Genomic DNA, 23,511 nt, shown 5'->3' with positions numbered 1-23,511 from the left:
TAAAACTGTTCTGTCAGTCGTGAGAATCTGTCACGAAATGAAATCCTGACGCCGCCGACGCCGTCTGACATAGATCTGATATGGATCTGATATCGACTTCATCGATTCATTCATTTTGTCGCCCAAAAACGTCTCATATATTTATGTGTCTTGTATTTTTTTTGTAATGTTCTCCACGAGTTCCACATCGCTGTAATTCCTTTTCGCCGCGTTGCTTCAGCTCGTGTGTTTCTTCAGATGTTTTGGATCAAAATGCTGCAGATCTGATGTCGTCTGGTGCATCAACACAAAACTCAGTGTTGTTTTCTGAGCCACTCGAGACTCGTGTGGCTTCAATTCGATTCATCTATATTTATATTTATCCAGAGCCGCTCGGCGCTCAAGTCTCCAGGTGTTTAACATGGAGAGTCCATCCCTCTTGGTTTGTTGACCAAACTCTGCTATAGGAGGCACATTACGCCCGGAGCAGGAGAATGGCTTTATTTTTCCATCTCAAAGTTAGTTCTATATCGGAGCGAGTGCGGTAGAAGTTTTGTGCTGTGGAGCGGAGAGGTGAGAGAGAGAAGAGAGTGGGATTTGGCAGCATGCTGAGCTGGGAAATGGAGAGGAGAAAGTGCAGTGGTGTAAAAGTCTTGGCCCGTTGGATCCATCGAGGAGGTGACACACAGACACCCCGGGCTAAATGATGCAGAAGCCCCGTGTCTGCGGCCGGCGCCGAGCGAGCGCGTCCACACCGAGCGAGCGCGTCCACACCGAGCGAGCGCGTCCACACCGAGCGAGCGCGTCCACACCGAGCGAGCGCGTCCACACCGAGCGAGCGCGTCCACACCGAGCGAGCGCGTCCACACCGAGCGAGCGCGTCCACACTGAGCCGGCGCCGCACGTCCACATCCACCCTGAGGTTAAACGCTCTCACAGGACGTCTTCAGTCGGCCCATGTCCTGCAGTTTGGACCTTACACTGTGAATAGAAATGGACGTAGCTAACATGCTACATCCAAACAGGAAGTGATCATGGTGCACTTCCTGCTCCATCGACTGCTCCAATTCACTTTACATTGCAAAACTGGTCATTCTGGTCTTAAATGTTCGTATTAACCCTCTACATGATCCTGGGGTTTTTATTTCACTATTGTGTCTGTAAATCAAGATCTGAACATTAATAACAGACAAATCAGGTCCTTCTGTCCCCGAGGTCGCTCCTGTTAGCGTTAGCAACAGGTTTGATTGACAGCGTTGCTAAGGGCCCGGTCCCTGTTAAAGCAGCTCCTGATTGGCTCTTTTGTTGCTGTGACACTCGTGGTCTCGAGTCTCGAGCTTCAGTTGGAGCTGAAGCTGTGGAGACGTCAGACTCAGTCACTTTCTGGTTTGAGGCTTAATTACCTGATCAAGTTCGTCCATGTTTCGTTTGATCTTATAAAAGTAACTGTACTCTGAGTATATTAGTACTGTATATTAGTACTTGTATATTAGTACTGCACACGCTCATGTGTCACATGATCTGCCAACACGAATCAGCTCACCCCAGAAGAAAGTCTCTTAGACTTTTAAAGTCAGGACACTTGGACATGCTGAAATAATAATTTGCACATAAATGCGGCGTTTGTAAAGTCGAAACTTAAGAAGAGCCTCAACCTCGGCCAAAACACACACGGAGAAATGAACGAACAGACCTGAGGGAGAGGAGGAGGAGGAGGAGAGTGTGAGTGAGACGAGACCTGGCAGACGCTCTCCTGCACAACAGTCCAAGACACGCACAGACACACACACAGACACACACACACACACACACACACACACAGACACACACACACACACACACACACCCCGACACACACACAGACACACACACACACACACACACGCACAGACACACACACACACACACACACACGTTTCCCCAGCGTCACCCAAACCTCTCATCTCCCTCTTCTTCTTGTTCCATGGCATTTTTTTGGTTGTCCTCCTTCTCATCTCACTTCATCACCTCCTGCTTCACTCCCTCACGGACACATGCGCTCTCCCCCCCGCCCCCGCCCTCGCCCTCGCCCCCGCCCCCTCCGCACGCACACGTCCACTTCAGAGGGATCAGGCCCGTCCTCGTCTCACAAACTTAAAAATGGCGTCCCTGGCGTCCCCCGTCCGGCGCGCGGCGTCATGTCGCACCTTCCACCGCGTGTGAGGCTGAGATCAGAGCACGCCATGTGACCGAGAGGACGTCAGCGATGAAGAGGAAGTGAGGAAGACTACAGGTTTATGATGTAGAAATATGAACCTGGAAACATTTAGTCTGAGAACATTTACGACAAACACTTTGAATTATTGTGTTATTTTAGTGAAGTGTGTGTTTATTTGTACAGAGAGAGTTAAAACACAACAACACAAATAAAAACACAACACACCCAGGTCAGTGAACAGGGTTTTTTTGTTTTTTTTTTCCCACAAACTAAAGTGCAGCCCCTCGAACACGTCACATGAGGAGAGTTATTCACAAAGACGAGAAAATACTTCAAGATTTTCACTGTTTCATTTGCAGAAAAAACACAAAAATACAGAAGTTTGGACTCACCTTTTAATTGAATGTTTTTACTATTTTCTACATTTTATAAAGAAAACATCAAGAAATATGGAAATATGCAATAAAGAAAAAACAATTTAACCTCAGAGTCTCCTCCTTTTACTTATATATTTATTCTTGTTTTTTTTTTACGTTTTTTCTTTACATAATTCCATATTTCTACTTCACTTCTGTGTTTATAAAATGTATAAACTAATAAAATAAATCCATAAAACGAGAGGGCAGGTCCAGACTTGTGCTCGTGTTTGTTTTTTGACCTTCAGATGAGGCACATCTCTGGGGACCTCAGACCTCAGACCTCAGGACCTCACACCTGCTGTTGCTCCTCTGCAGGTCGTTTCTTTACAGAGTCACTTCAGTCTCATCAAACCCTCGGGGAAACACACACATTTAGTTAATCCTGACGCACACAGTCAAACCCGCCGCTGCAGAACATTAAACTCTGGGGTTTTACGGCTGAAACGTCTCGTCGGCGTAACCACAAAAACACATATTGCTTTTGGACGTCCTCAGATCGACTACATCAAACCGGGACGCGCTCGATCTCGTTGACGACGGGCCTCTTTACGAGCCGAGTGTGCGAGACTTACCGAGTGTTACGCTGTGATATTTGAGGAAACTTAACAAGCCGCTCTGCACTTCCCGCTCGGCTCTACCTGCCAAACTCCAAACGCGGCTCCACGGCTCAGATTCTGGCTCCTTTGTGCAGTTTCTCCTGTGATTTGAGGCGTAATTAGGTGAGAAAACCCGGTCTGGAGATGCAGCGGATGGTAGAATAGGGCCGTGTTATTTTGCTCAGATGTGAAGTCGACGCTCTTTGGCTCCTCCGCGCTCGCCCCCCTCCTCCCTGCAATCCCATAGTGCACTCTGCTGGGAGGATTTAGAGGTACCCTGTAATTTCGGTGCTGGAGGAGCTCTTAAGTCCTGGCTGATCTTTGGGCTACAGCAGCGAGCTCTATATTTGTCTACGCACTCGCACGTGTCTCCGGTGCCGCTCCGAGCCGTCAGCGGTTTCAACGTCTGTATATTTTTGTGTTTTTGTGCACGCAGCCTTGTGCAGAGTGATCAAGAGAGGAGAGCGCCCCCTGCGGCTGCGCGCGGTCCTCGCTGCTCGCCACGGCCAAACCTCCACGCGACGCTTTGTTACCTGCGTCCCCCCGAAAGACGGAAGAACAGGCGCAGGGGAAAAGCTGATATCAGACGGGGACACGGCGAGAGCTTGTTAAAAATGTCACAAAACAGCTATTGTCAAACATAAAAGTGCTGGGCTCATTAGTGAAAGGCACATGTTTCCAAACTGGAATTCAGAACGGGATTTGGCAGGAATATAAACCCACGTCTCGCTAGACTAGACTTTTTCAGATTGTCTGTTGGATTTTATACTTTAAAGAGACGAGAGCGGGCCGTGTCTAATTCATCTGAGCTGATATGAAAGTCTGAATGGATTTCCCTTTGCAGACGGAGGCTCCGGCGCAGGTTGATTACTTATTTCCATTCCCATTTCTAGGACAAAGCGTCGGGACGTTGATGGAGCGGGACGTATATTTAGATCCATTTCATTCGTCCGTAATCGTCCTTTAGCCGAGCCCTAATGCAGCGGATTAGGAAGAGTTCAAAGGGCAAACATCCAGATCCTTGGGTTTTACTCCAGCCCGACGGCCTCAGATGTGCTCGTGGTTGTGCGTTCGTGGTTGTGCGTTCGTGGTCGTGCGTTCGTGGTCGTGCACACTCGGGGTCGTGCACACTGGCGGTCGTGCTCGCCGCAGTGGCGTGCCGGAGCTGCTCTTCAGGGGTTATCTGTGGAATCGCGCCCGTAAACCTAATCTCGGCCTCTCCGCGCTCATTCAGGGGTGAAATATTTTGTGCAAATAGCTTCCCCTTCGCCGTCGCCGTCGTGTCCATGTTTACTAATGTATGAGACGGAGACGTGGCGGGTCCTGTCCTCATGATTGTTGTGATGTGTCCACCTGCCTCGTGTGGGGACACATTTTCTCCTTGGCTGCTTCAAAACCCGGTGTTTGTTTTGTGGAGACTTTGCTCCGTTTGTTCCTGCTTCATTTTGTGGTCGATCTAAACGGCTCCTGGATTTAGTTTAGTCTTTACTTTTCTTTTATGGACTCCATTTTGAGGACTTTTCAGGACAGTTTAATGTCTGGAGTCCGATATCTGCGCAGATACTGAAACATTTACTGGGTCAGATATCGGCTCCTGAGTATCGGTCCAGTCCATGTCGTATAAATGTGTCGATATTTACAGGTCGATATCGGTCCATATTCTACATGTGTCTGTTTACACACGTGTGCAGTTTATAAATGACACGGTGAAAAACATGGACGCCACAAGAAACTGCACAAGCTCCACCCCCTGGTCAAAAACACGCCGTCTGAGGCTCGGCAGGAAGTGGTGTTTTATGAAAGCAGAAAAAAAATAAAATAAAAAAATAGAGACAAACAGAAAGAGGAGCATGTACTGATAAATGAAAGAGAAATAAAAGTAATAATAATAAAATAATAATAATAATAAAAATAATAATGACATGAATAATAAAACACTGTAATGAAATAAGATTTAAATGAAGAAATTTAAATTTAAATATTAAGAATCGTATCAGTGCATCTCTATATGTTCATCGCTATGGCAACCACCTTAACTTTTCTCCCGGGGACCGTCTCACTGTCCCACACACACGTCCCACACACACATGTCCCACACACACGTCCCACACACACACGTCCCACACACACGTCCCACACACACGTCCCACACACACGTCCCACACACACACGTCCCACACATGTCCCACACACACGTCCCACACACACGTCCCACACACACGTCCCACACACACATGTCCCACACACACATGTTCCACACACGCACACACGTCCCACACACACGTCCCTCGTCCTCTGTTTCTGTCTCTTTCTGCCTCATGAGGTGAAATATTTCCTCACTGTGGACTCATAAAACAAACGTGTTATTCGTCGGCGCTGGTTTTGGTCAAGTCCATATTACTGCGGCGGGCACAATGGCTCGACGGCGGCCGGGCGCTGAGTGGGAGTCTGAATGCGGCGGACAGGGGCCGGAGGGGGAGGGGTCTGTGTGAATAGGAGCCAATGAATGTCACCTCTCATCCACTTTCTCATTAAACAACCTGCTCTGTCTGTCACTCGGCTGCAGTCGTCCCCTCGCTTTTCGCTTTGGGCAGATTTCTGTGCACGTGGGGAGCGAGCACACACACGCACCCACACACACGCACACACACACGCACACACACACACACACACACACACACTGGACGGTGCACTGTATGAAAGCTATCCCCCGCGGGCCGGACACAGGAATAATAAGGAGCGGATGATTCATGATGGAGATAGGGGGATGTATTCAGCAGGACCACCTGGGTGACCTCATTTAGACAGACCTGAGTATAAATATAGAGCCGCACATCAGACCGCCGCTGTCGACCGCCGAGCCCCGCACCGCCGAGCCCCGCACCGCCGAGCCCCGCACCCGAGGGACTCACCCCGCTCGCCCTAATCGTCCTTGTGAAATTCGGTCCATACATTTATATTTATACAGTGTTAAAGTAAAAATGTACTGAGATGTTCAGAGTACACGGAGTAACTGTTTACAGGGCAGTTACTTTATAAAATATACGGAATATTTAGGCTCAAACTGAACAGAATCTGTGAGAAAATGATAAAACTCTGCTCTTGTGGTGAGATTTGAACTACTCCCTTAACTGATAAACAACAAACATGAAGCTTTAATCCTCTTGTGTTTTTACTCTATAATTTAAATGCAACTCAGTGTAAAAGTATTTAAAGTATTCAGAACGCAGTACTCTGACTGGATCATGTGTCTGAATACGTGACAAAACCATAGACCTTTTATATCTCTGAGCTAACCCGTTAGCCTCTGTGCTACAAACAGGAAGTGATCATGGACGCACTTCCTGTTTCATCGACTCTGGCTCTAGTTACTTTCTTCATAGCGGAGTATTTAAAGCAGCACTAAGTCACATTTTTAGTACAGAAGGCGTGTCACCAGCTCGTCTCCGTGGAAATATTATTGAGATGCCTGAAATGTTCCTCAGTACTGTTTTATTTCTGTTGTTTTAAAGGCTGAATAAAGTGTTTTCTTGCGCCTCTGCACAGATCTGTCCTGTTCACATATGAGCTTAATGCTGCACTGTGGAACATTCAAAGCTAAATAATACTATCTCCATGGAGACGAGTAAATGTCACATACTGATGCACAAAAGGTCGAGCAGCTAAAACACTTTTGTGTCTGTAAATCAAGATATGAACATTAATAACAGACAAATCAGGTCCTTCTGTCCCCGAGGTCGCTCCTGTTAGCATTAGCATTAGCATTAGCAACAGGTTTGATTGACAGCGTTGCTAAGGGGCGTTGCCTTCAACAGTCTGGCTCCTGATTGGCTCTTTGGTTGCTATGACACTCGTTGAGCTTTCCTGATGAGAGCAGATGTTTTTATTGGATGTGACTCGGGTAAATGATGTGATGTGTGCGGTTTGTGTGCGGTGTGTGTGTGTGGTGTGTGTGTGGTTTGTGGTGTGTGTGTGGTGTGTGCAGTTTGTGTGGTGTGTGTGGTGTGTGCGGTAAATGATGTTGTTGAGTCCAGAGTTTGACTTTTGTGGATTTATCAGATAAAACTGAAACTTTACATTTGAATTCACATTTTGACTTTTATTTATTTTAATATATTTACATTTTCATTTTAACAGTCAGAGGACGGAGACAGGCCTGTCTCTATAAGTACTCTGTGTATATACATGTATATATATATATGTAGTACTTTCATTCAGCACAGTTGGAACTGTAGTTTTTTTGGGTCAGTATTTGATGTATATTTTGGTTGAAATCGTGTCTTATTTTTGTGTTTTTTTCGATGAGGTTTGTGTTTTTTTATGGCGTGTTGCTCATTTACGTCGTTTTCTGAGGGAAACTTCTGTTTTATGATTTGGTTTGAATCGTTTATCGTGTATTTACTTCAGTTTGTGTTACTGCATATGTCACATATTTTATTTATTTCAAATATTTGTATATTTGAGGTTATTTGAAGAACACACTTTTATTAACCCTTTAAGGCCTGAGCTCATTATGGACCAGCTCAAATAGACTTTTTTTCTTTTTTTATCCATAAAAATCCTGTTAAAGGAGAATCATCCTGTGGAAAAGACAAAGTTAAATGTGTCTCTGGACAAATCGATGAAGTGAAGACGTTTTCCTTTGGCTCAGACCTGGACTGAGTCTTTACACAGATCTCACTCTGTACATTTGTCTTTTCTCACACTTCCTCTGTTTTACACGTCCATCCTGATTTTTCCTTTGACGCGTCGAATAACTGACGGGGAGAATCCCGCCGGCTCCTGCGCTCTGATTGGTCGTCTTTGTAATGACAGTGACATATTTAAAGAGCCTCGTGTCTCTGCTTTGAGACGCCGTTTGAATTTACACAAAGCGGAAAGTCCACGACCGCGAGTCTATCGGCGCCGAAAGCTCCGACGCCACAGAGTTAAACGTATTTATATTAAACATATTTATATGAAACACTATACACACACATTCACACACTTATATTAAACATTTATATGAAACATTTATATTAAACATTTATATTAAACATTTATATTAAACACACTTACATTTCCCATAACTGCTGCGTGTTTTTCCCGTGTGTTTTTCCGTCTCACTCGTCTCTAATTCATGTTTATATGAAGTGTGGAGAATGTTCTTTATAAAACGAAGTGAACAGAAGCCAGTTTGTCCTCCACTGGACTCTCTCTCTCTCTCTTTTTGTCCCCCTCTGGACTCTCTCTCTCTCTCTTCGTCCTCCTCTAGACTCTCTCTCTCTCTCTCCGTCCCCCTCTGGACTCTCTCTCTCTCTCTTCATCCCCCTCTGGACTCTCTCTCTTTGTCCCCCTCTGGACTCTCTCTCTTCGTCCCCCTCTGGACTCTCTCTCTCTCTCTCTTCGTCCCCCTCTGGACTCTCTCTCTTCGTCCCCCTCTGGACTCTCTCTCTCTTCGTCCTCCTCTGGACTCTCTCTCTCTCTCTCTCTCTTCGTCCCCCTCTGGACTCTCTCTCTCTCTCTTCATCCCCCTCTGGACTCTCTCTCTCTCTCTTCGTCCTCCTCTGGACTCTCTCTCTCTTCGTCCCCCTCTGGACTCTCTCTCTCTCTCTCTTCGTCCCCCTCTGGACTCTCTCTGTCTCTTCATCCCCCTCTGGACTCTCTCTCTTCGTCCCCCTCTGGACTCTCTCTCTTCGTCCCCCTCTGGACTCTCTCTCTCTCTCTCCGTCCCCCTCTGGACTCTCTCTCTCTCTCTTCATCCCCCTCTGGACTCTCTCTCTTTGTCCCCCTCTGGACTCTCTCTCTTCGTCCCCCTCTGGACTCTCTCTCTCTCTCTCTTCGTCCCCCTCTGGACTCTCTCTCTTCGTCCCCCTCTGGACTCTCTCTCTCTTCGTCCTCCTCTGGACTCTCTCTCTCTCTCTCTCTCTTCGTCCCCCTCTGGACTCTCTCTCTCTCTCTTCATCCCCCTCTGGACTCTCTCTCTCTCTCTTCGTCCTCCTCTGGACTCTCTCTCTCTTCGTCCCCCTCTGGACTCTCTCTCTCTCTCTCTTCGTCCCCCTCTGGACTCTCTCTGTCTCTTCATCCCCCTCTGGACTCTCTCTCTTCGTCCCCCTCTGGACTCTCTCTCTTCGTCCCCCTCTGGACTCTCTCTCTCTCTCTCTTCGTCCCCCTCTGGACTCTCTCTCTCTCTCTCTCTTCATCCCCCTCTGGACTCTCTCTCTCTCTCTCTTCGTCCTCCTCTGGACTCTCTCTCTTCGTCCCCCTCTGGACTCTCTCTCTCTCTCTCTTCGTCCCCCTCTGGACTCCCTCTCTCTCTCTCTCTTCATCCCCCTCTGGACTCACTCTCTCTCTCTCTTCGTCCCCCTCTGGACTCCCTCTCTCTCTCTCTCTTCATCCCCCTCTGGACACTCTCTCTCTCTCTTCGTCCCTCTCTCTCTCTTTCTCTTCTGGCCCAAACATTTGGACCAGAGACATTTGGACGTCCACACTTGGCACCTGGTTCCTCTTATGACTTCAGCAGCTGTAGATCTTTTTTGTTCTCCTCACTCTGGGCCAGCGATCCACACCCTCTGAAAACGCTTTAAATCACAGAAAAAAGTGCGTCCGGAGCCAAAGCACTTTATTAAAACAGCAACATTCCTTCATGAGCCGTTCTTCTGGTATTCCAGATTCTGTTCCACTAAATCATCGGCGCAGCAGGAGGCTCTTTGTTCTCACGTCCTGGAGTTTGAGTGTCTCTTTCAGGACACACATCACGACACATTTCACTCGTTTTATATTTTTCGGTGACCGTCGTCCCGTTAATACGGACGATCCCGCGGCGGATTACGGTCCTGAGGTGAGCCGCGGTTAGATTAGCCGGAGCGTCGTCCTCGGCGGAAGATTTGAGGAGATTTTCAAAGTGTAATTGAGTAAATCGTCTTTGTGGCGTGATCTTCGACTCCATAGATGTCAGTGCAGATATAAGACGGTTATGGGACAGACGGAGCTGAACCGTACTCATGTCGCTCACTGGGTCGTCTTAATGGACTCAACAGTCGCGTTTACGTCTTGAAAAATACTTTAGCGTCGCGCGAGCGGCTGAACCTCGACACTGTTCAGATTATAGTTCCATAAATACATCGACTTGTTTGACGTCTTAAACTGCCTGAATACAAACACGTATAAAGTCATCAGGCGTTTGAATAAATCTCTTTCATTTGTGGCTCTAAACAGGAGCCCCCGAGGCCTCACTTATCATCGTGCCACATCAGGAGCACCCAGAGCGCCCGGCCAGCCCCGAGCTAAAGCTAATTTAGACGACAGAACCAAGTTAACGCTGCAGATTTGAGCTCCCTGTGTGGATATAACATTCATAGCATGACGCTCACTTTTACTCGGATTATTCAAGCTCCTCCGAGCCCTCGTCTTCAAAGAACTCATTTTTGTCTAACCTCGTCTTGGAAACGCACAAATTAGAAGAAGACGAGAGGAATTGGGTGGAAAATGGTTTGGTTTACGAGGACGAGGACGGGGACGAGGACGGGGACGGGTTTAAAGAACAAACGAAGACTCGTCCCAGGCAGACGGCAAATTCAGAATGAGACGACTGTTTGGGTTTGAGGTCTTTGTGTTCCTCTTGTCCCCTCAGCTGTCCCTGTCCCGTCTCTGGCCCATCTCTGGACCATCTCTGTCCCGTCTATGACTCATCTGTGGCCCATCTCTAGTTTGTCTTCTGGGGCATCTCTGTCCCATCTCTGGCTCGTCTCTAGCCCGTCTTCTAGCTTGTCTCTATCTCGTCTCTGTCCCTGTCCCGTCCCTGTCCCATCTCTAGCTCATCTGTGGCCTGTCTCATCCTGTTGAGTCCAGATCCTGGATTTGTGTGTAAATCCCGTGTGTAGATTTAATCTCAGATGATCAGGAGCTTCAGTCTCTGTTGTACTTTGGATTGTAATGAAACATAATATTTTCCCGCTTCATTATTTCTCGCGTCCTGCCGGAGCACAAAGCCCGAATCCCGCGGGGAAACAGAACGTCAACATTAATAACACTTAGGAATGACAAGCCATGGATCAGCGGGATGAGCTCTTCCCGACGTTCCAAAGCCGGCGTTCCAAAGCCGGCGTTCAAACGGGAGGAGGAGCCGAGGTCCGCTCCGAGGTGACGCGATGGAAGGAGGACCGGAGCTGTGGAGCGGCGTCTCTATTAGAGGTTTTAAGGAGCCGGACTCGCTGTTAAAGAGCCGTTGTGATGAGTCTTTTGTGGACGATTCTTCGGTTCGTTGAGTTTTTCTCAGACGTGACATTTCAAAGTGTTTAATCTGTGACTTTATAAATGCCATATTTTTACTTATGTCTATTTATTGGTTTAAATACCAGAATTTGCACTTTATTGTATTTCATTTATTCCGTCGCGTTTCTCCTGGAAACTCTTATTTTTTTACTTGTGTGAAGAGAAAAGGCAAAAGTTCTTTTTTTTATTCATTTTTATTTCAGTTTAAGTTCATTTCAGCCTCGTCTTTTCTGTCGTTTGTGCTGCACCGATACGATACTGGGGCCGATTATCTGCACCGATATTTACAGTTTGGATGGATCAGATATCGAGCCCAGATATCGGTTCAGTCGATTTCACATTTGGTCACAAACGTCAAAGTCGTTCTGTCGTTTCTTTAAATGAAACAAAACAAACATAAAATAGACCCACAGTCTCTCTCTCTCTTCATCTCTCTCACTCCTGCTTCCTCTTCTTTTCTCTCCGCCTCTCTCTACCTCTCCCCCTTTCTTTCTCTCGCTCATCCTTTCTCTCCTCCTCTCTCGTTCTCTCTCCCTCTCCCTTTCTTTCTTACTCCCTCCCACTTCTTCTCTCTCTCCCTTTCTTCATTTAGCTCTCTCCTCCTCCCTCTCGTCTTCTCTCTCTCTTGTTCTCTCTCCTTCTCTCACTCCTGCTCCATCTCCCTCTGCCTCTCTCTCTTTCTCACACCCTCTCCCTCTCTCCTCCCTCTCTCCTCCCTCTCTTCTCTCTCTCTTCCTGTCTTCAGTCTCTCTCACACTAATGAGGAGCCATCAGGCGATCGCCCCGAGAGATGGTCATCGAGGTAAAAGAGGAGAGGGACGAGAGGAGGAGGAGAGAGGGAGAGAGGAGGGAGGAGCAGGAGGGAGGAGCAGGAGGGAGGAGCAGGAGGGAGGAGCAGGAGGGAGGAGGGAGGAGCGGCTGATGCTTCACAGATAAAACTGTAAATGAGGAAAAAAAAGAGAGACTGATACTCAGAGAAAGAGAAAAGGAAGAACAGAAACGAGGAGGAGAACGTTTGGGAAACTCCAAAATTAGACTGGCCCCCCTCACACACACACACACACACACAGACACACCCCCACAGACACACACACCCTCACCCACACACACACGTGTTAGCATGCTGCTCGGTGCTAGCGGCTCTAAGGTCACAGTCACACGTTGTCTCCTCGGGTCATTATCAGTCGCCCTAAAATAGCCACACGGTTGTGTCAGCGGCGTCTGAAACGAATGTGACATTAAATAAACAGGCCCCTCGCCCCCCCGACCCCTCGCCCCTCGCCCCTCGCTCACACACACACACACACAGACACACACACACACACACACACACACTCGAGCCTCGATAGCGAACATTAAAAACGGCATTTAGCTGTTAGCGCTAGCACTGAGGAGTAACGACACATGTGGCACAGGGGAGTTAGCGTGTTAGCGTGTTAGCGTTAGCCCGGAGCAGCTGGAAGTGACTGTTTGCCGTGTCTCACTGTGAAACTATGCACTGAACATACACAGGCGTTTTTTTGGCCCCTCTGACTCCCCGTACTCCCCCGGGGCCTCGGCGTCGTGCTAATCGGAGGCGGGTGAGGCGGGAGGTTGATTGAAAGCGAGACAAGCTAATCACTGGAACAGCTAATCAGTTCTTGTCGTAAATATTGATTACTTCAGTACGTTTTGGACACGCTCATTAACCATCATCTCCTTCTCTCTCCTCCGCCCTTGTCCCCGTCCCTTCTTCTTCTTCTACTCTTTTTTTTACAGCTACATCCAACGGCACGGTGGAGGGTCTGGAGAACCGCGAGGGAGGCGTGTGCAAGAGCCGAGCCATGAAAGTCATCATGAAAGTCGGGCAAGGTAAATGGCGCAGTGTAACAAAGCTCACGGTTTGGTGCGGGCGCCTCAGAGCCATGATTCACTTCGGTTTGACGTGTTCATTTATCGCCGTGCGCCGAGCGTGACTCCGGTACAGACACTATCTCACACGCCATGAGACGCCATAAGACCAGGCACCGCAAACATGTCCAACAGAACGAACCGTCTGCAGCGGCGGCGACCACTGACCTACATCAGAGTCACCCGCGCCACTAGAGTTTTAGCGTGTTGGCGTTTTAGCGTGTTGGCGTTTTAGCGTGTTGGCGTTTTAGCGTTTTAGCAGGTTGGCGTTTTAGCGTTTTAGCATGTTAGCGTGTTATCACATGATTCCGTGCGGTAAAAGCAGGACGCCGCTCACAGACGTGATGTGGTTGTGGTGTAATTGTGTTTACGTGTGTTATTACAGGATTTATGCAGAGAACATAAAAACATAGGCGTCTCATTACGACGTTAAAGTGGAAGAATAAAACAGCACAATGAACCTGTCAATGCCTTTTACAGCGTTAACTTTATCTACGCTCACAAACGAGCTTTTCTTATGGCCCAGGAATCTCTTTATTTATATATTTAAAAGGAAACTTTAATATTAAAAATGATAATGATCTAATGCAAACTTATGTATTTATATTTTTGGTCAGGAAAAAAAAAAAAAAACTCATGTTGAGTAAATAACAAATAAATAATATATGTTTATATTTATGTTTCTGCTCTAAATAAAAACATCTGAATAAATACAAATACATACAAATATAAATACATATATTTATATAAATTATAAATAATAGATAAATATATAAATACATGAAAAATAATAAATAAATATAAATCTGAATTAATCTGTCCTAAATAATCACATTCATATATATATATATATATATATATATATATATATATATATATATTTACAGTAAATGTTTCCAAGTCTCTGTGTGATGAAAATTTCACACATCATTTATGACAAATATATTTCCTCTGTTCATAATTTGCCGTACGACTTTAATGATTCTATAAAAATAAGCCAAAGGCCAAATGAATGTGTAATGAGCTGCTGCTGTGGAGCAAATGTAAAACACATGTGACATAAAGCACCGCCGCAGTTTAGGCACCTCCCCTTTAATATGGGCTCTGTTTACGCCGAGCATCTCGCACTTCCCCTTTAATATCTGCTCCGATTACACGGCACATCTCGGTGTCGCTAATCAATAATAACGACTGTTTTATGGACTGTAGTATTGGACTTAGAGGTTTCAGCATCAGAGGAAGTGACTTCATCTGTCAGGCCTTTATGTGTAAACATATATATATATATATATATATATATATATATATATATATATATATGTACACACATGTGCAGACCCACACACACACACACACACGTGTCCATACACTCAGATCCAGAGGAAATTCCATGTTTTGTTTTGTCTTTAATCAGTTTCTCTAAAGGACGTGGGGAGAGTTACATTAGACCAAAGCTCCACTGATATTAATTACACACAGACATTTGGAATAAATCTCATTTTGTGACATAAACAGTTTGTTCATATCGTATATAAAACCGCCCCATGGAAAAACACAGGCCAAATGAGAAGTGACAGTGAGCGATGAGTCGGAGCCGCTCGGGCCGAAGCTTCAGCTGCTTCTCGATCTGATTCTGTTCTAATCAGAGCAGAGAATGTGTTTGAAACGGCGAAGCTCGTGGTCTCATTTTAAAGCGCCTGGCGTAAACAAAACGCCGGTGTTTACATTTCCTCGGACACAACATTTGGTTTGTATCATATATTTCACGTTTGGACGCGGTCGGAGCCGGCGGGTTGGACGCCGCCGTCGCGTCCTGACAGATACAGTACACAGATGTGTTACTTCATAAACATCTCCTCATCTCCTGGACATGTTGTGACCCTTCGGAGAGGAACATCTGCCTGTAGCACGATGAGTGAAGCGAACGCGCTGCTGCTCGCCATTCAAAATAAACCACCGCACTGTGGAGATGTGCAGATGTGAACGGCGAGGGCGAGGGAGGTTTAAGAGAACAAAGACTGCGGTCGGGTCAGTTTGAGACTTTAGTCAAACGGACTTTAGTGGGACTGAAATGTTTTTAAGTGAGATTAAGTTAAATTAATATAAATAATAAGGTGCATAAGAAAGTTCATAACATGAACCTGACAGAGTCTGGTGATATTTGTGATTTGGAGTCTGGTGATATTTGTGATTTGGAGTCTGGTGATATTTGTGATTTGGAGTCTGGTGATATTTGTGATTTGGAGTCTGGTGATATTTGTGATTTGGAGTCTGGTGATATTTGTGATTTCACAAACTCTTGATCCTTGAGAAGGTTTTGCTGTTTAAAGTTAATGGAGTCGACCAATCACAGGCCAAGGCCGAGCGCCCGAGAAAACCAAAACAAACACGGCGACGCCGACAGATGAACTTCAGCCTGTTTCTGTGTGACCACGGCGTGTTTGTGAAAACGTGCTGAAGGTCAAAGGTCTGAGCTTTTCCCTCAGATTTTCCGTCTTGTTCTGCTGTGACTCTTCGTCCAATCAGAGTCAAGTCCTCGTTTCCTCAGAGTCACATGATCAAACTGTGCAGATTGATCTGAGGCAGGTTCAAAGTATTTGATCATGTGATTCACGTCAGGATCATATATTTCTGCTCATATTTAGAAGTAATTAGTACAAAATATGAACAATGTTTGAAAAGCAGGAGTATCCACCTCTTTCCAAGTATTTCACCAAAGTATTTTGTAAATTACACATATTTTACTGAATGTCTCAAGTTTGATGAATCATAAAAGTCTCATTGTTCTGCTCTAATAAATGGATCATATTTTATATTTTATGGACATGAACTCATTTAGTTTGTTGTGACAGATTAAAGGAGTACATCTCTGTGGTACTTTGTACATCTCTGTGGTACTTTGTACATCTCTGTGGTACTTTGTACATCTCTGTGGTACTTTGTACATCTCTGTGGTACTTTGTACATCTCTGTGGTACTTTGGTTTTGTAAAAGTACTTCACAGTGACACCTGTTCAATTGAAAATACTCTGAAGTACTTCTATAGAAAGTACTCTGAAGTACCTGTGATACATCAACACCCACAGGACTTCTAGAATATGTGTCTGGCGGCTCCTCGTGCAGATGCGGCTCCTCGTGTCTGGCGGCTCCTCGTGTCTGGCGGCTCCTCGTGCAGATGCGGCCGGTGCGATGGCGGTGGAGCGTCCTGGCGTCTGGAGGAGAGGACAGAACGAGCTGATGATTCTAGAATCCAGTCGGAACAAATTCAGCAGAAAATGCAGAGAAAACCTCACAAACGTCGTCAGATGGCGGCGCATTATCCGCTCCATGTAGGTCAGTTTGAGAGAGCGACAGCTCACGATCGCGACGGCTCACGATCGCGACGGCTCACGATCGCGACGGCTCACGATCGCGACGGCTCACGATCGCGACGGCTCACGATCGCGACGGCTCACGATCGCCACGGCTCACGAGCGCCACGGCTCACGATCGCGACGGCGGCAACGGATGACAACACGGCGGCGAAAGTGGAGCCGCTCGTGTTCGAGCACAAACCAATAAAACGGTAGAAGCTGTGAGTTTGTGTTCAAAGCTTTTATCTGGGAAACGTTTGTAGAAACACTGTGGTCCTGTCACGCTCAGGTTTATCCCCGTTTCATAAGAATGAAGCTGAAGCTGAAGCTGAAGCTCAGTCACAATCAGCGCGTCCTCAAACCAAACCTCGTTAGTGAAGATGCGCTGGACCCAGCTGCTGCTACTACTTTTACATTTGTGTGGGCGGAGGCGGCGAAAGTGACAATCCAACAGTGTGAGGCAGACGGAGGCTTCGGACGGAGGCTTCGGACGGAGGCTTCAGTCTCAGGTGAAGTTTGAGATGAAAAACATTTTTATTCAAAGAAGAAAAACTATTTTTAAATCAATGATGTAACAGAGTCAGTTTGTTTATGTCTGTGATTCTAAACTCACCAGGTAAAGGTGACGCTGCTACAGTGTGGGCCGCAGTGTGGGCCGCAGTGTGGGCCGCAGTGTGGGCCACAGTGTGGGCCGCAGTGTGGGCCGCAGTGTGGGCCGCAGTGTGGGCCGCAGTGTGGGCCGCAGTGTGGGCCGCAGTGTGGGCCGCAGTGTGGGCCGCAGTGTGGGCCGCAGTGTGGGCCGCAGTGTGGGCCGCAGTGTGGGCCGCAGTGTGGGCCGCAGTGTGGGCCGCAGTGTGGGCCGCAGTGTGGGCCGCAGTGGCTCAGTCGGTAGAGCGTTTGCCCAGTGATCCAGAGGCTGAAGGACTCACTGTTTCACTTTGAGTCTTGAAAGTGGAAAAACTCTAAAAATGTGACGTTTATCATTTAGAGGCATTTAGAGGTCGGTTTGGTAGTAAAAATGGTTTAAGTAGTAGTGTCAGTAGTAGTTGTAGTAGTAGTTGCAGTAGTAGTTGTAGTAGTAGTTGTAGTAGTAGTTGCAGTAGTAGTTGCAGTAGTAGTTGCAGTAGTAGTTGCAGTAGTAGTTGTAGTAGTAGTGTCAGTAGTAGTTGTAGTAGTAGTAGTAGTTGCAGTAGTAGTTGCAGTAGTAGTTGCAGTAGTAGTTGTAGTAGTAGTTGCAGTAGTAGTTGCAGTAGTAGTTGCAGTAGTAGTTGCAGTAGTAGTTGCAGTAGTAGTTGCAGTAGTAGTTGTAGTAGTAGTGTCAGTAGTAGTTGCAGTAGTAGTTGCAGTAGTAGTTGCAGTAGTAGTTGTAGTAGTAGTTGCAGTAGTAGTTGCAGTAGTAGTTGCAGTAGTTTGAGTATAAACAGTATAAAAACAATATCTAAAAAGGTTATTATTAAAAGTATTAACGACTCCACACTGATGCTGTTTCTGCTCCACATCTACTACAAAGTCCCGTCTTCACCTGTTTGTCCTTGTCCTGTTTTTACTTTAAACTTACCCCGGCCCGGCGCAGCGTCGTACATTTTAATGACGGCCCACTTGGATATTTTGTTTTTGAGTCTCCCGAAAAACTTTACCTGAGGCTCATTGAAAATGTGATCGTTTTTCTTGGACAAACAAGAGAAATTAATTACCTCGAACAAAGAAAAACTCTGTGTTTCTGCAGCGGCCCACCCCCCCCCCTGCAGCGGCCCACCCTCCTCTGCAGTGGGTCCCCCCCCCCCCCGCAGCGGCCCACCCTCCTCTGCAGTGGGTCCCCCCCCCTGCAGCGGGCCCCCCCTCTGCAGTGGCTCAGTGTGACCAAACACAGACGGGCCCCTCTCTCTGCAGTGGGCCCTTCTCTGTCTTTGCAGTGGCTCATTTTGGTGGGCCACAGTGGGTGGCTCACTTTGGCGGGCCGCAGTGGCTCATTTTGTCGGGCCTCAGTGGCTCACTTTGTCGGGCCGCAGTGGCTCACTTTGGCTCTGACCCAGATGCTTTTGTGTTTGAGCCACATTTCGTCTCATTTCTGACGCCAGCTCCTCGTCTCGTGGCCAAGGGCCCGAGTTGGGCCATATGTCCACTCATACCTCACATTTCTGCGGCCGCTCGCTGAGACGACACGGCACAAAGAGTGAGGCTCATTTTTTCAACTGTAGTTTGATTTTATTTTTCTTTCACAGTAATAATTTAACAAACATAAACAATCTCCACTTTTAATCAGAGCAGATGATCAAGTTCATTTATTCTTCCAAAGTCTGAACTTCAGAGGACACAGGGGACAGAGGGGACAGAGGACACAGGGGACAGAGGACACAGGGGACAGAGGGGACAGAGGACAGAGAGGACATAGGACAGAAAGGACACAGGGGACAAAGGACCGGTCACTTTAAAAGCACCAAACACTGACCGTCTGAAACAACTGGACTCGATTCAACTCAGTTTTGATTCACTGCCACAAACGAGTGAAGAAATAAACCCACAGAGCAACTAAAGAGCCAATCAGGAGCCAGGATGGTGAAGGTCACGCCCCTTCCCATCCACACCACTGGTTTAACAGGGAGCGGGCCCTTAGCAACGCTGTCAATCAAACCTGTTGCTAACGCTAACAGGAGTGACCTCGGGGACAGAAGGACCTGACTCGTCTTTTTTAAAGTTCATATTTTCAGAGGAGACACAGTTTTTCAGTGTAAAGTGAATTGGAGCCAGAGTCGATGGAGCAGGAAGTGGACCATGATCACTTCCTGTTTGGATGTAGCATGTAGCATGTTAGCCATGTCCATTTATGTAAACAGTCTGTGTTCACTGTGCAGCCCTAAGCGATTCGAGGTAGTAGTAAAAGTAGTAGTAGTAATGGATGTGGCAGTAGTAGCAGCTGTAAACACTGTAGTATTTACAGTATTGTAGTAGTGTAGTTTGTGTTGTAGTATTTGCAGCTGTAGTATTTGCAGTTGTAGTATTTGCAGTTGTAGTATTTGCAGTTGTAGTATTTGCAGCTGTAGTATTTGCAGTTGTAGTATTTGCAGTTGTAGTATTTGCAGCTGTAGTATTTGCAGTTGTAGTATTTGCAGTTGTACATATTGTCATTACCTGTGATGTATGATTTCAAACATGTGGTTGTTTAATGTTCCGTTGGCGGCGGCGGCGGCGTGGACGGCCCCCTGGGGTGTGATCAGGTCCCTGGGGTGTGATCGTCTTGAGTCATTGCAGGAGACGACTCATCGATTCGTCTCTAAACGTCTCCGTCCGTGTCTTTTGTCTTCATTTAAAACGCCGCGATGAGAAGAAAAGACAAACTGATGGAAATGAAACATATTTGAATCTCGGCCCCGTCCCGCACTCAGAGGAAACGTGAGGAAACGTGAGGAAACGTGAGGACTCCTCTGGACGCGTCATCGTCCAGTGAACACGGGGTCAGTCTGCTGGACGCAGTACAAATACATGAAGAAATACTTCATGTTTTATCTAAGTCAAAGTACTTTTCTTTGCTCCTTCTCAGCAGCGACAGCCTCTGTGGATCTGGTCATTTCTGTTTTAATTGTGATCGTGGTTTTGTTTTTATTGCAGTAGAGCGTTTGTCGACTGATTCAAAGGTTGCCGGTTCAAATCTCACTTGTGACATAAACATCCCTGACACTTAACCCGCCTCGTCCCAGTAAAGACAGTTGAAGTCGAAGTTATTGTAGTACAGTCGTCCCTCGATACATCACAGTTCACCTTTCACGGTCTCACTGTTTCGTAGATTTTTTAGTTCAATTTTACATGTTTTTTTTTTACATCTTATGATCGTGCATTGTGTCGTGCGTCCTGATTGGCTGTTGGACTGTAGACCATTGTGTCGTGCGTCCTGATTGGCTGTTGGACTGTAGACCATTGTGTCGTGCGTCCTGATTGGCTGTTGGACTGTAGACCATTGTGTTGTGCGTCCTGATTGGCTGTTGGACTGTAGACCATTGTCCATCAGTCTCCTCCGTGCCGTGTCTCCTGTCCAGTACAGAATGTGTTCAGACAAATTTACATAAACGTTGGATCTCAGTGTGACTCTGAAGTGCTGTACGTTTGCAATTTGTTTTCTCCACGACAAAACCCACAATGTCGATGAAACGTTCTTCACCGACAAAGACGCCTACGAAGGTTTGAACTTTGAGAGAGTTTAAACGAGAGAGAAATGTGAGAAAATGTTAACGCCTGTGTGAGAAAAGTGTATAAAGTGTGTGGTGAGGGGTTTGACAGACAAAAACAGAGAGAATAATGTAAAAAATAAAGCTTGTTCTGTTGTGTTGTGTAGTATTGTGTAGTAGTAGTAGTAGTAGTAGTAGTAGTAGTAGTTGTAGCAGTAGTTGCAGTAGTAGTTGTAGTAGTAGTTGTAGTAGTAGTAGTAGTAGTAGTAGTAGTAGTAGTAGTAGTGGCTGATTTGTCCTGGGCCCTGATTCTGTCGTTAGTCGTGTTTTTATTAATAACAGACTCAGAGTTTTGATTGTGGTCGATCGTTGTGACTCTGAATAAGTACTACTTTAAGCTGGAGCAGTACTGCAGTATTAAGGACAGTAGTAGTTGTCATAGTACTTAGCGGTTGAGGTGAAAGTACTCCGTTTCCGCTGTAGAGTAGTACTTTTGTGGTAATAATGGCGTGGTGGAGTAATAGTAGTACTTACAGCAGTGAGTGTGTGATGGCAGCTCTGGTCCCTTCACTGCCTCATTATAAATATGTTGACTCACGGCCTATTTTCTCTCTTTCTCTGCTTCATACAATGTCGTTCTGTCGCTCCATCATGGCTCCCCCTCCTCGCTCTCCTCTCCCCCCTCCTCCCCCTCTCCTCCCCCTCCTCTCGCTTCCTTCTGGCGGCTTGGCAGTTCTGAGGTAGTCGCTGTCTGCATAGCTAAGGGAAATGTCAGCACATAGAAAAAAAAAAGCGAGTGAATGTGTATGAGGCAAAAAAATGGGTCAGGACATTGGAACAGCGCTCTCTGCACATGCTCAGTGGCGTCCGGCCGTGTTAGCGTTTGTGGCACGGCTGAATCAGATCGCCGTGTCCGCTCCTCCGCCGCCGTGTGAATGTTCCCACTTCTCACTCTGGTCTTTCTCATCAATTATTGACACAACACAACAGCAGCTCACGGCGACGAGTCCAGATCTGCAGAAACCAGAGTGTGAAGGGGCGGGGGGGGGAGGGGTGGGGGTGGGTGGAGGGGAGGGGGGGGGCAGGGTGTGGAGGGGTGGAGGAGGGTGGGGGGGTGGACTGGGCGCGGTGCGGGTGTGGGACAGGTGCAGTGTGGGCTGAGAGCAGGTGTGGCACAGGTGTAGTTTGGGTGTGGGGTGGGTGTGAAACATGAAACTGTCCCACTGTCCCATTGTCCCACTGTCCCACTGTCTCACTGTCTCACTGTCTCACTGTCTCACTGTCTCACTGTCCCACTGTCCCACTGTCTCACTGTCCCACTGTCTCACTGTCTCACTGTCCCACTGTCCCACTCTGGACTGAAACATGTTTGAATATTTAACCCACTGCTCCACAGAGTCTCTGTCTCTGTGTGGGACAGTGGGACATTTCCCCACAACAACGTAAAGATCAGGCCCAAACACACACTGCACTGTACTGTACAACAACTGTACAACAACCGAACAACAACCGTAAAACAACTGAACTGTACAACAACCAAACTGTACAACAATCAAACTGTACGACAATGGAACTGTACAACAACCGAACTGTACAACAACTGAACAACAACCGAACAACAACCGTAAAACAACCGAACTGTACAACAACCGAACTGTACAACAACCGAACTGTACAACAACCGAACAACAACCGAACTGTACAACAACCGAACAACAACCGAACTGTACAACAACCGAACAACAACTGAACTGTACAACAACTGTACAACAACCGAACTGTACAACAACCGAACAACAACTGTAAAACAACCGAACTGTACAACAACCGAACTGTACAACAACCGAACTGTACAACAACCGAACTGTACAACAACCGAACAACAACCGAACTGTGCAACAACCGAACAACAACCGAACTGTACAACAACCGAACAACAACCGAACTGTACAACAACCGAACAACAACCGTAAAACAACCAAACTGTACAACAATCGAACTGTACAACAATCGAACTGTACGACAACCGAACTGTACAACAACCGAACAACAACCGTAAAACAACCAAACTGTACAACAATCGAACTGTACAACAATCGAACTGTACGACAACCGAACTGTACGACAACCGAACAACAACCGTAAAACAACCAAACTGTACAACAACCGAACTGTACAACCATCAAACTGTACACTAAACTGCTCAGTGTGCGTCTTCTCAAATCCCTTCTGTTCATTTCATAAAAATCTTGTATCTGATTCCACATTTTCTGATTCATTAAAGTTTAAACTCACAAACATGAGGCCAAATTAGATTTTTTAGGCACATTTTCAGTCTGATCTCGTTTACTCAAATATTAAATAAAAATCCAAAGCTGTGTTTGTTTGAACGTCCTAAAAATGCTCCATTTTTACTCTTTATTTTTAAATAAACTTCACCTGATGAAACTTTGGACGTCTGGGCTTAAACTGTGTCATTCCCCAAATAAAACGGTAAAACTTAAACTTTCTCTATCAGAATGTTTAAATAATATCCAGAAATGACAAAAATAACATTAATTAAAGAAAACCCGGTGTTTTTGTACCTCGGTTTCATAAAACGCTCATGAAGTTTTATTTTGACCTTTTCTGTTCTGAGCCAAACGTCCACACCCAGAAAAAAAA

The 23,511-nt window shown here is 46.5% G+C and overlaps 1 protein-coding gene and 1 long non-coding RNA gene across 2 annotated transcripts in view; one reads left to right on the top strand and one right to left on the bottom strand.

The window, feature by feature from the left end:
- The window catches only part of LOC129456561 (uncharacterized), a 162,049-nt gene that overhangs the window by 28,800 nt on the left and 109,738 nt on the right, over window positions 1-23,511 (bottom strand). The window lies entirely within an intron of this gene.
- The window catches only part of efnb1 (ephrin-B1), a 120,209-nt gene that overhangs the window by 85,740 nt on the left and 10,958 nt on the right, over window positions 1-23,511 (top strand). Inside the window, exon 3 of the mRNA XM_033974026.2 lies at window positions 13,203-13,295. Within this exon, the coding sequence (XP_033829917.1) occupies window positions 13,203-13,295 (93 nt within the window). The remainder of the gene's footprint in view (window positions 1-13,202; window positions 13,296-23,511) is intronic.

This window comes from Periophthalmus magnuspinnatus, chromosome 10 (assembly GCF_009829125.3).
Source record: "Periophthalmus magnuspinnatus isolate fPerMag1 chromosome 10, fPerMag1.2.pri, whole genome shotgun sequence".
In the NCBI taxonomy this organism is placed as follows: Eukaryota; Metazoa; Chordata; class Actinopteri; order Gobiiformes; family Gobiidae; genus Periophthalmus; species Periophthalmus magnuspinnatus.
Note: the sequence above shows the minus strand (reverse complement) of the source record. Positions and strands in the feature narration are given on the sequence as shown.